The sequence below is a fragment of the Podarcis melisellensis genome (genome assembly GCF_964234715.1).
Source record: "Podarcis melisellensis genome assembly, chromosome: 5".
Classification (NCBI taxonomy): Eukaryota; Metazoa; Chordata; class Lepidosauria; order Squamata; family Lacertidae; genus Podarcis; species Podarcis melisellensis.
In genome coordinates, this window is record NC_138537.1 from 3,158,581 (window position 1) to 3,171,172 (window position 12,592).

The 12,592-nt window shown below is 47.8% G+C and overlaps 2 protein-coding genes across 2 annotated transcripts; both read right to left on the minus strand.

Annotated features, from left to right (window-relative positions):
• Positions 1 to 22: 22 nt before the first annotated feature.
• SST (somatostatin) lies at positions 23 to 4,882 on the minus strand. The gene is made up of 2 exons (XM_081911643.1): positions 4,545 to 4,882; positions 23 to 238 (listed from the first exon to the last, which is right to left on the minus strand). The coding sequence occupies exons 1-2, from the start codon at positions 4,683 to 4,685 to the stop codon at positions 26 to 28; spliced, it is 354 nt and encodes a 117-aa protein (XP_081767769.1). The 5' UTR covers positions 4,686 to 4,882; the 3' UTR covers positions 23 to 25.
• A 5,715-nt stretch (positions 4,883 to 10,597) lies between these two features.
• LOC309369950 (somatostatin-like) lies at positions 10,598 to 12,257 on the minus strand. The gene is made up of 2 exons (XM_081911437.1): positions 11,927 to 12,257; positions 10,598 to 11,001 (listed from the first exon to the last, which is right to left on the minus strand). Exons 1-2 carry the CDS (start codon positions 12,065 to 12,067, stop codon positions 10,789 to 10,791), a joined length of 354 nt encoding a protein of 117 aa, XP_081767563.1. The 5' UTR covers positions 12,068 to 12,257; the 3' UTR covers positions 10,598 to 10,788.
• Between the last annotated feature and the right edge of the window lie 335 nt (positions 12,258 to 12,592).

The following is a 12,592-nucleotide window of genomic DNA, read 5'->3' on the forward strand; positions in this document are numbered from 1 at the left end:
GGGGAAAGGAAGAGGTTTAATCGAGCTAACAGGATGTGAATGTCTTCCAGAAGAAGTTCTTGCAACCGGCTTTGCGTTCTCTGGGTCCCAGAGCTGGGTTCAAGTTGGCCGATCTCTCCAGCTCCAGTCTCACCTCATCCTGCTCGCCTCCACGGGACAAATCATCTGATTCCAGGGCCTCGTTGTCCGTCTGGCTTGGTTCTGAGAGCAATTCTGCCAGGAAATACTTGGCCAGTTCCTTTGAGGAAGAGAGAGAGAGGGACTGAGCTCAGTATATATCTTGCTATATGGCATGATTCCTTGTATCTCAGTAGGTGCAAATGTCTGGCTCATACCAGATTTCACAGAACCTCTATTCTCAATAACGATGGGACACAGAGGTGGAGAATACCTTGATTTTGTTTGTTGCTAAAAGGGAATCTTCGCATGAGTCAATACTTGACTGCTCCTTTGTGGCTGGCCCCGTTACAGGTGCCACGTAATATTCATTCTGCATTTGTGAGAAATCAGCACCTACACTTTGGAACTCCCTGCCTATTAACAGGCACCTGCACTGTACTCTTTTCACCACCTGCAAAAAAACATTTTTGTCTGGACAAACCTACCCAGATATTTAGATAGCTGATGCATGTGTAAGTCTATTTCATTGGCAGTTTTACCTTTTGAATATCTTAAAGAGTTGTTTTAACTGATCTGACTGATAATTTTATTGCTTTATTCTCTTTGTAAACTGCTTTGAGGTTTTCTTTTACAATCAATTTTATAAAATAAATGAAAGCACTATATCTTTGTCCTTTTGTCCTCCCAGCCTGAGATGCTTTATGGTTTACACTTTTGTTTTGTTGTTGTTGTTTTCTCTCTTTTTGTTATGTTTGTGCTTTTGGACAAAAAAAATCAATTAACCAATATTGCATATCAGACAAGAGAGAGGCTCTTGTCAGTAGTTTTTTTTTTTATGATGACCACATGAGCCACTGGGGCAGAAATTGGTTCTGTATCCCTGGACAATGCCTTCTATTTACATTCATTTCATCTCAGACAAAGGCACAGCTTGAAGAGGACCTAGAATGGCAGTGGGGAATCTTTCACAGCCCGAGGGTCACATGACCTCATGGGAAATGTTCTGGTGGTCACATGCCAGTAGTGGGTGGAGCCAAAGACAACAGAGGGCGGAGCAACAGGTGTGAATCTTACCTTTGCATGGTAGGCTATGCCCCTATCCACACACCTCCATTGAGGCAGGCAAGTTCAAGGAGACATTGTAGTGAGGCAAAAGTGTTCAAGGAGGACAAAAAGCAGAGCTGGGGAGGGGTGTGGTCTGGGAAGAGGGGGTGTGGCCAGGGCTTGATGGAGGGGCCTGGCGGACCATGTTTGCTCTGAGGTCCAGAGATTCCCGACTCCATCCTTGGAAAGGCCCCTGGAGAACCATTGCCATCTCCTGAGCTGGTTGGACCACTGAAATGACTCGTTATAACACAGTTTCTTATGTTCCTAATTGGGAAGGATCATACCTCCATGAGAGAGCGTCTGTTTGGCATGCAGAGGACCCAGGTTCAAACTTCTCTAGATAGGGCTGGGAGAAAACCCACCTACACTCTGGGGAGCAACTGCCAGTCAGTGTCAACCATGCTGAGCAAGATGGTCCGACTTCAGTATCATATCTATATTAGATCATATAAGTATTAGATCATATAAGACGGATCCAGAAGCAGTTGCTGAAGAAAATAGCTAAAGCCGTCCCCATGTACAGACACATTTTGCCTCTCAGTACCAGAGGTGAACCTTCTTTGAGGGCGGGGACAAACAACAGCTGGAAATAGTAAGTAATTTTCTTCTCAGTTTTCCAGGAGCTTCTGGCTGGCAATTGCAGGCAAATGCTGGACTAGGTGAACTTTCATCAGATCCACCAAGGCAGATGTGAAGATCTCACCTCATACCCTCTCCTATCCCCCCCCCCCTAATTATTTGCAGACGGAGCTGTGATCTGTACAATAATTGATCCAAGGAAAAGAGGTTGGTTTGGATTTTCCACATCTCCCACAGTGGGACGGACCCTGAACAGGAGACCCATCGTCTAGAGAGGTTCACCATGTAGTGGATTTTGAGGCCATCACATTTTCTGAAAGGGAAATGTTCCTGGCTTGTGGGTGGAGGGCAGTGCCAGTACCTGTCATTCCTCAGTCCCTTTGGCACCCACTGCCAAATGGAAGGACCCTAGCTCAATGGTACAGCACCTGCTTGGCACACAGGAGGTCCTAAGTTTGATCCCCGTTGTCTCCACTTAAGGCTGGAAGAAATTCCCCACCTGAGACATGCCTCAGAACCATGGCCACTTAGTGAAGACAACACTGGGCTAGAGGGACCAAATGGTCTGCCTTCCTATGGATGCAGCTATTGCAGAAGACAACATCTAACAAAAGTGGAAGGAAGCAGGAATCTGGATCCACTCTGAATGGTGGGTCACAGCATGTATGAACCAGCTCTTTAAGATGGTGGAGATTTTCAGCGGAAAAGACAGATAAAATTTAAAAGATTCTTCAGCTATTGGACCAGCACCTTTAAAAAAAGTTACAGTGGTACCTCAGGTTACAGACGCTTCAGGTTACAGATGCCTCAGGATACAGACTCCGCTAATCCAGAAATAGTACCTCGGGTTAAGAACTTTGCTTCAGGATGAGAACAGAAATCGCAAAATGGCAGTGCTGCAGCAGTGGGAGACCCCATTAGCTAAAGTGGTGCTTCAGGTTAAGAACAGTTTCAGGTTAAGACCCTACCTCCAGAACGAATTAAGTTCTTAACCTGAGGTACCACTATATTTGCAGCTCACTATTGCATTGAGTCATTTTGTGCAGCTCAAACATTTGCTTGGCTCAGTGGTAAAGAGCATGCTTTGCCGGCAAAAGGTCCTAGATTCAAACCCAAACATCTCCAGGTAGCTGGGGAAGACTCCCTGTCTGAAACCCTGGAAAGGTTCGGCCAATCACTGTGGATAATACTGAGCAAGATGGACCAACTGTCGGTGTGAGGCAGCTTTCTTTGTTCCTATGCTTGCCAACACAGTTGGCCCCTGAAACTCTGTGCGATTACATGGCAATGAAACCAACTTCCTTTCCCCTCTGCAACATCCCTCTGGTCACTTTCTTAAGCCTGCAATGTAAACACACTCGCTAGGATGCAAGGCTTCCTTCTGAGTAGCCTTGGTCAGGCTGAGCTGTTGGAGTGATGTTCTTTTCAGCACCACGGAGAGCTCCGCACCAAACAACTCTGTTAGCCCTGGCCAGTTCCCTATTACATAAAAGGACTGGATGAAAACATAAAAATGCTTTCTGCTGTTAGGAAATTCCGGGGAAGCTTTTCTCTAGTATTGCATGTGTTTAATTGTGCTTTTGAAACCGATGACAACAATGTGGGGTGGGGAAATTGCAGCGCAGATGCAGATGCTCTACCACTGAGCTCTTCCCCTGAAAAATAAAACAGATTCCAGTTCTCATGGTCCCGAATTAAGGTCTGATTTAAAAGGAACATGGGAACCTGCCTTATACTGAGGCAGAACTTGCTGACCCAACTAGCCCACTGTTGTCTACCCTGACCAGTGGCTCTCTGTGGTTTCCAGCACGAGTCTCTCCCAGCTGGAGAGGTTGCCGGTGGGAACTGAGTTTGGGACTTTCTGCACGCAAAGTAGATGTTCTGTCACTGAGCTTTGGCCAAGGATTAAACCTCGGAGCATGGCGTGCTTGGACTCTGAGCTACAGGCTTCCCCCTGGTCAGAGTTTAGTCTAAGACACACCCCAACTGTCGAGGAAGTCCTAGGACCTTTGGAATTTGCATCTCCCAGATGTCTATATCAGAGAGCGGGACTAATTTCGGTTGTGGTGTGGTTGCGTCTCAGGCTGGCTTTAGGACTGATTTTTTTTTAAGTTCACGCTGCTCGTTTACTGCCTTTGTCTTGTGCTCTTAAACACTTGCTACAGCACAAGCTTACGCATATAATCATAGAACTGCAGAATTGGAAAGTCTGGGTCATCTAGTACAAGGTCTGGAAGGTCTGGGTCATCTAGCCCCCCACTGAGTGCAAATAGATTTACCCCCAGTAAGTGTATGTAAGGGCGCTTCCAACCCGATGTTTGCTGAGAGGTCAGTGCTACTGGTGACAGTTATCTCAGCAGTTCTGTGGTGCAGTGGGCTTCATAAAAATGCCAACCTGTATCCCCACCCAGTTAACGCGGATTTACCATTTCTAGGGAAAATCGTATTAAATGAATAAAATAAAATAACCTGTTGCCAAACACCCATTTGGGATATCGTCTGCTGTTCGTATTAGCTCTTTATAGAACTGAGGAGTGGAACCTCCATGGACAGCGGCAGTCTACCTCTGCATTAAGGGGAAGCAGGTCTAGGGTCTGATCCAACAGCTGCTACTGCTTTGAAGTAGTGATAAGGAAAAGGGATTCTGCACCTGCTCAGAGACGCTCCGGTTTCCTTCTAGCTCTGCTCCCCACGCCCTTCTCTCCCTCCACCCTCCCTCGGACTCCTGGGTCCCTTACCTGTTTCCCCGCCGCTGCGGCCAGCGACTTCTGCAGGAATTGCCGGAGCCTCGGGTCCGAGGGGGCGGCGGCCACGGTACTCAGCGCCAGGGCGACCGAGACGAGCAGGGCGAGGGCGCACTGGAGGCGGCAGGTCAGCATGCTGGCGAAGCCTGAGAGAGCAGCTCTTTCCCGAGGAAAGCGAGCGGAGAAAGGAGGCGAAGAGCGCAGGAGAGCCCGACGGGACGGGGCGAGACGGTGGAGTGGTGCTGCTACTGCTGCTGCGACGTCTCCGCTACTTGGGATCGCTGCTAAGCTCACGGGGGGAGATCGTGGCTTCTGGGATCTCTCCCGACGCCCCCCTTTTATAATGCCTTTTGCTGACGTCAAGGAAGGGGTGTAACAACTCCCCCTCCCCGCAAAAAGGAGCCCGGCGCTTTTTGACGCCCCATTAAGCGCGCGGATCTGGTACCCCCCAAGTGAGGGGGCTGACACGTGTCTGCAGAGGGAGGGATAAAAGAAGAGGAGGAGGCATGGCGACGCTTGCTCCCACAGGACACGCAACGCGCGCACACACACGCAACCCCAAATCTCTTCGCTGGCCGCCAAGCTGCCCTGTTAACGGAGAATCGGTACGCAAAGTTCCCACAGGCGCGCTCGCAAGTCCGAACGCACAGGGGAGATCTTTGGCCTGGAGGAGTGGGCGTCGGGTGGAGGGGAGGGTGCGCAGGGGGACGTTTTCGAATCCCTCATTCCCTCCCCATGGATGAATTGGTACTCTCCCGGAGCAGCTGCAAAGGGCAGGAGCTTGCTCCTTCCAGAGAGGGTGGATATGACAGAACGTGGAGCCAGGAAACTGACGAGAGACGCGCTCATCAAAACCTCCAGGCGCGCTGCTCCGTTTTTCAGGCAGCCGAATGGAAGTCTGCTCGGATTCATTCGGATCCGCTTCTCCGAATTTGCTCAGGACTGAAGCCTTGAGGCGTCTAGGTGAGATTTGGGGGCCAATCCGGAGGGGAGTTCTGCTGCGCACGATCCACTGAAACGAAGGTGGAGCCGCAGAATTTACCGCCGGATTGGGCCCTTCGTTTCAATCTCCTCCGGATAGCTCCAATTTCCCTTGTAACCTCGGGCACAATCGGCTTCTCTTCTAACCCCGTGGGTACACGAGCCCTCTCTTAACTCCGAATTAACGCCTGTGGCCTGAATGTGTGCCTAGCCTCCTCCTTGCAATCATAGCCATAAGAGCGTAAGAAGAACCTTCTGGATCAGGCCAGGGGCCCATCTGAGTCCAGCATCCTGTTCCTTTCCCAGTTCTACAAGATCCTTTTTGAGGCCAGGTGACCAGAACTGTATATGGCGTTCCAGTTGTGGTGACTGCAGCAGAGATCTTGCAGATTTCCTTCCCTCAAGCCACATTCTCTGCCACTGAGCCACAGCTCTTCATTTTGAAATAAAACAAGTTTCCAGACCTCATGGTTCTGAACCATGGGCTGATTTAATAGGAACTTGGGAAGCTGCCTCATCAGACCATGGGTCCCATCTAGCGCAGTGCTGTCTACACTGACTGGCAACAGCTCCCAAGGATTATTAGACAAATTCTCACCCATTGGGAACCTGGAGAGGGCAGGGATTGAACCTAAGATCTTCTGCCACTGAGCTATGACCCTTCTCCTGGGGAATGGGGAGCACTTGGCATGAAATGAACTGTCCTAGACCCAGGAGCCAAAGTCTACTGTTCTTTTCTGGAAGACTTTGACATATTACGGTGATGTTTGGTTCACAAGCACTAATGTCATTTCCCCTGAAACTGCATGGAGCGCAGACCACATAGCTCTGCTGAAGGTCTTCCTTGCTGCCAAACCCTACGACTGTTCTTCAGAATCAGTAGAAATCCTTAACATGAGAATTTAACATGTGTATCTGAAGAAGTGTGCATGCACACGAAAGCTCATACCAAGAACTAACTTAGTTGGTCTTTAAGGTGCTACTGGAAGGAATTTTTTTTGTTATGAGAATTTAATGAAATCTTTAGCCTCCTTCCAGCATCTGTGTGTGTGTCCTTGACATTGCGGGACGAGGAATAAGACACGCAAAACTCTCTCTAGCTCTAATGTTGTGGTAGCAAGTTGAAAGAACAAGGTGTGGCGTCCGGTCTGTGACTGTGTGGAAATTGCGAACTTTTGTGCACAACCACAAAAAAAAACAGCTGCCGCTGAGGAGGTGTTGCTGCCAAAGTGTTTCTCTGTGACTGCTTATGAGCTATTTAATGTAGCCATTCATTTATACTTAGGCTCTTTAAATGCTTTTAAGTCACTTTGAGACCTATTTTTTTTTTTTTTTTTGGTCTCTTGTCCATAGCTGTCAACTTACAGATTTGAAAATAAGGGACCTGCAGCCTTGAAAATAAGGGACCTGCAGCCTCACCTGTTCCAGGCACTCCAGTCTTCCTGTCCTCCTGCAGTCTGGTCAAACTCATGCTGGTAGCTTCAAGAAAACTGTCCAACCAACTTTGTAACCAGAGGTTCAACTGAATAGAATCTGAATCACATGCACCACAAGGCCTATGCAGCCTCAACTTAAGATGGCTCCCCGGCCTGGCTTTGCACTGCAAAGTTTGCAGCAGCACGTGCAACAAAATGGCGTCCAACATTCAAAACCCCCTCAGCTTGCATTAACTAGCCACACACAAGGCATGCAAGCTCCACCCCCCAGTCGTTCTTAGACTTCTTATTGGGTGAGCAACACAACCAAGCAACACAGTTGGAGCCTCCCTCCTCCCTGGCCAGCAGGGAGGGAGGGAGAGGAGCTGCTTCCTTTGAAATTTAAGGGACATCATTTAAGGGACATTTAAGGGACATCCATCAATAAGGGACAGCAGTGGGACATGGTGCTGGAATAAGGGACTGTCCCTTCAAATAAGGGACACTTGACAGCTATGCTCTTGTCATGAATAGTTAAACTTTGGAACTTGCAGGAGGCAGTGAGGGCCACCAACCTAGAAGAATTTAAAAGAGGATTAGACAAATTCATGGAGGAGGAGAACACTATCAATGGCGACTAGTCAGGATGTCTATACTCCGCCTCAGAATACCAGTTGCTGGAAATCACAGGAGGGGAGGGGTCTCTTATGCTCAAGTCCTGCTTGTGAGTTTGGTCACTGTTTGGCCACTGTGAGAACAGGATACTGTGGGATGTGATACATAAGTAGCAGTCAAGTACAACATTCCTTGTTTTCCTAGAGTGGACATGCGGGGGAATCTTTGGTCCAGCCAGTCGAAAACTTCCTGTTTCCTCCTGGGCTGGAGCATCCCTCCTTTGCATGTGACTAGAGGTGGGCATGACCTTACCTTCCTAGGTCACACAAAAGGACAAGGCATGCTGCACACTTCCTCTCTTTGTCTTACTTCGTCATTGGAGCAGCTCTTTAGCAAGAGATGCTCTGTTGGCTTCCGGCCAACAGAGGACACTGGGATTATCCCCATATGGGATAGATCCACATGTATATACTTTGTAACTAAGTCTGCCATCAGGGATCCAACTGCGAACTGAAGGTGTGAGTAAAAGTCTTTTATATACTATCCCCAATATTGTTGTGTGTTTATTCTTCTAAGAGGGATAAAAAGGAACTTACCAGGAATATAAAATTCAATACTGAATTGTATATAATAGTGAGAGGCTTACACAAGCCTGCAACCAGCTATATGCTGTGCATTTAAAAGGGGAATGTGAAACTCTGCTAAGTTAAGGAACTTGCTAGCGCAGGTTAGGAAGGATATTGATAAACAATATATCCTCTCCTGCCTCCCTGAACATTCCCACAGACACTAGAGAGGTCATTGCCTTATCCAGCAGGATCTTTTTATGTTCTTAAGACCTTATAAGCCAAGGAGGAGAAGGAGAAGGAGAAGAAAAAGAAGACACTAAGTTGCTGTCCATTATAAGGATGTCCTTTATAAAGGAGCATCTTTTCTTGCTTTTAATTAGGGAAAAACTATTTGATGGTGAAGACATGAGGCTGCCTCTTAATGGATCAGCCCATAGCTGCATCTTTCCAGCTCTAGTTGGCTGTAGCTTTGTACGATCCAAGGGAGACAAGGGTCTTTTCCATTCCTTGTCACTTGAGAGCCAAGTTTTTGTGAATGTGTTGAAGGGAGATACTTGGGACTTTCTGCAATGCAAGCAGCTGCTCTGGCCACTGGGCAACTCTGGGTCAGTCCAGAGGGAATGATCTTTTCAACACAGTACAGTGGTACATCGGGTTACATAGGCTTCAGGTTACATAGGCTTCAGGTTACAGACTCCGCTAACCCAGAAATAGTATACCTCGGGTTAAGAACTTTGCTTCAGGATGAGAACAGAAATCGTGCAGCAGCAGGACACCCCATTAGCTAAAGTGGTGCTTCAGGTTAAGAACAGTTTCAGGTAAGAACGAACCTCCAGAATGAATTAAGTTCTTAACCCAAGGTACCACTGTACTGGACATTGGGTTACATCCTCTGCCGGTATATATGATTGTCATTAACTACTAGGATAATTTGCATGAGAGATGATTGATTATTGCAGAATGTGTTTGGCAAATGCTGGAACAGATGGGCTATTGGCCTGATCCAACAAGTTTTCTTATGAAAGATATTCAGTGCAACGTATTTAATTACCAAACCACACCTAAGCAGATAATGTAAACAGTCTTCCCCAACCCAGATCTCCTGGACTAGGACTCCCATCTGTGGGATGTGAAACACAGAGCCGTCAAGTACAACATTCCTAGAGTGGACATAAAAGGGAATGTCTGGACCAGCCAGTCAGAACTTCCTGTTTCCTCCTGGACTGGGACAGACTTCCTCTGCATGTGACCAGAGGTGGGTGTGGCCTCACCTGTGTAGGTAACAAAATACCTCAGTGGAAGCAGCCATCTCTCTCGGACTCCATTCCTTGAAGAAGCAACATCTGCTTTTAGCCTGAGATGCTCTCTTGGCTTCCAGCCAAGAGAGGACAAAGGAACCATCCCTTTATGGGATAGATTCCAGGTGTATATATTTTGTAACTTAAGTCTGCCTTCTGGGATCCATTTGTGAACAGAATGTGAGTAAACTCTTTTATATACTTTTCTACAAGACTGTTTCATGTCTATTCTATTTATGAGGGACTAAAGGCGAAATAACCAGGAAACTTATTTTAGAGGCTTATACAAGCCTGGCAAACCTATCCGCTGTGCAAGTTTAAAAGGGGGGATGTTACTCTGCTAAATTGTAGAACTTGTTAACACAAGTTGGAAATGATATAATTAAACAATATATCTTCTCCTGCCTCCCTGAACATTCCCAAACCATTAAGCCTGGTCAACGTGGCTTCCCCAACCCAGACCTCCTAGACTAGGACTCCCATCTGTGAGATGTGAAACACAGAGCAGTCAAGTACAACATTCCTAGAGTGGGCATGCAGCAGGATGCTTTGTACCAGCCAATAATCTAACTTCCTGTTTCCTTCTGGGCTGGGACAAAACTTCCTTTGCATGTGACTAGACATGGGTGTGACCTTACCTGTGCAGTTAACAAAACCAAAAGGCACACAGCCCCCCTCCTATTTTTGTTTCTCCTCTTCTCCATCTTGCTTTCAACGTGTGAGCAGAAATGACTGCCTGTCTGCAGTCACTTGGGACTGACTCCCTTATGGGATAGTTCCACAGGTATATATATACTTTAGTAGCCTAAGTCTGCCTTCAGGGATCCAACTGTGAACTGAACGAATGTGAGTAAACTACTTTTATACTTTTAACATAAGATTGCCGTGTCTATTCTTTTTAAGGGGGACAAGAAGGGATCTTACCAGGAATTTTATACTAAGAGGCTCAAACGAGCCTGCAACAAGTTAACCACTGTGTATTAGAATGGGGGGTGCACTCTGCTAAGTAAAGGGACTTGCTAACACAAGTTAGGAAGGATCTTATTTAACAATATATCCTCTCCTGCCTCCCTGAACGTTCCACAAGAGTGACTTGCAATGTGGGGTGTGTTGGGCTGGGGGTCAGTGTGTCATGAAGAAATAGTCAAAAATCACAAACGCCAAGGAAATTGTGTACAATTGAAACTGAATGTTTTATTAAAACAACTTCAAAATCAAAGTGAGGTGTTGTTTTTTCCTTTTCATATTACCTTAACAATGAATTTTATACAATACAGTCTTCAGCTCCTGGCATGAAGGGACTGGGAAAGAAAGGAGAGGCTGGAGGTGGAGACAGGGGGAAAGGAAGAGGTTTATCGAGCTAGCAGGCTGTGAATGTCTTCCAGAAGAAGTAATTGCAACCGGCTTTGCGTTCTCTGGGTGCCAGAGCTGGGTTCAAGTTGGCCGATCTCTCCAGCTCCAGTCTCACCTCATCCTGCTCGCCTCCACGGGACAAATCGTCTGATTCCAGGGCCTCGTTGTCCGTCTGGCTTGGTTCTGAGAGCAATTCTGCCAGGAAATACTTGGCCAGTTCCTTTGAGGAAGAGAGAGAGGGGGACTGAGCTCAGTATATATCTTCTATATGGCATGATTCCTTGCATCTCAGTAGGTGCAAATGTCTGGCTCATACCAGATTTCACAGAACCTCTATTCTCAATAACGACGGGACTCAGAGGTAGAGAATACCTTGATTTTGTTAGTTTGTTATTGGTAAAGGGAATCTTCACATGAGTCAATACTTGACTGCTCCTTTGCAGCTGGCACCGTTACAGGTGCCACATAATGGTCATTCCGCATTTGTGAGAAATCAGTAGTTTACTGTGGCAGCACTACACTTTACAACTCCCTGCCTATTGACAGGTATCTGCACTGTACTCTCTTAACCACCTGCAAAAAACATTTTTGTCTGGACAAACCTACCCAGATATTTAGACAGCTAATGCATGTTTAAGTCTGTTTTTTAGTTCATTTCATTGCCAGTTTTACCTTTTGAATATCTTAGAGTTGTTTTGACTGATTTGACCGATAATTTTATTGCTTTATTCTCTTTGTAAACTGCTTTGAGGTTTTATAAAATAAATGAATGCACTATATCTTTGTCCTTTTGTCCTCCCAGGTTCAGATGCTTTATGGTTTACACTTCCGTTTGTCATTGGAGAAAATCTTATTAAATGAGTAAAATAAAATAACCTGTTGCCAAACACCCATTTGGGATATATTCTGCTGTTCGTATTAACTCTTTATAGAGCTGAGGAGTGGAACCTCCATGGACAGCGGCAGTCTACCTCTGCATTAAGGGGAAGCAGGTCTAGGGTCTGATCCAGCAGCTGCTACTGCTTAGAAGTAGTGATAAGGAAAAGGGATTCTGCACCTGCTCAGAGACGCTCCGGTTTCCTTCTAGCTCTGCTCCCCACGCCCTTCTCTCCCTCCACCCTCCCTCGGACTCCTGGGTCCCTTACCTGTTTCCCCGCCGCTGCGGCCAGCGACTTCTGCAGGAATTGCCGGAGCCTCGGGTCCGAGGGGGCGGCGGCCACGGTACTCAGCGCCAGGGCGACCGAGACGAGCAGGGCGAGGGCGCACTGGAGGCGGCAGGTCAGCATGCTGGCGAAGCCTGAGAGAGCAGCTCTTTCCCGAGGAAAGCGAGCGGAGAAAGGAGGCGAAGAGCGCAGGAGAGCCCGACGGGACGGGGCCAGACGGTGGAGTGGCGCTGCTGCTGCTGCTGCGACGTCTCCGCTCCTTGGGATCGCTGCTAAGCTCACGGGGGGAGATCGCGGCTTCTGGGATCTCTCCCGACGCCCCCCTTTTATAATGCCTTTTGCTGACGTCAAGGAAGGGGTGTAACAACTCCCCCTCCCCGCAAAAAGGAGCCCGGCGCTTTTTGACGCCCCATTAAGCGCGCGGATCTGGTACCCCCCAAGTGAGGGGGCTAAAAGAAGAGGAGGAGGAGGCATGGCGACGCTTGCTCCCACAGGACACGCAACACGTGCGCGCGCAGACACGCAACACCAAATCTGTTCCCTGGCCGCAAAGATGCGCGCTCGCAAATCCGAACGCACAGGGGAGATCTTTGGCCTGGAGGAGTGGGCGTTGGGTGGAGGGGCGGGTGAACAGGGGGGCGTTTGCGA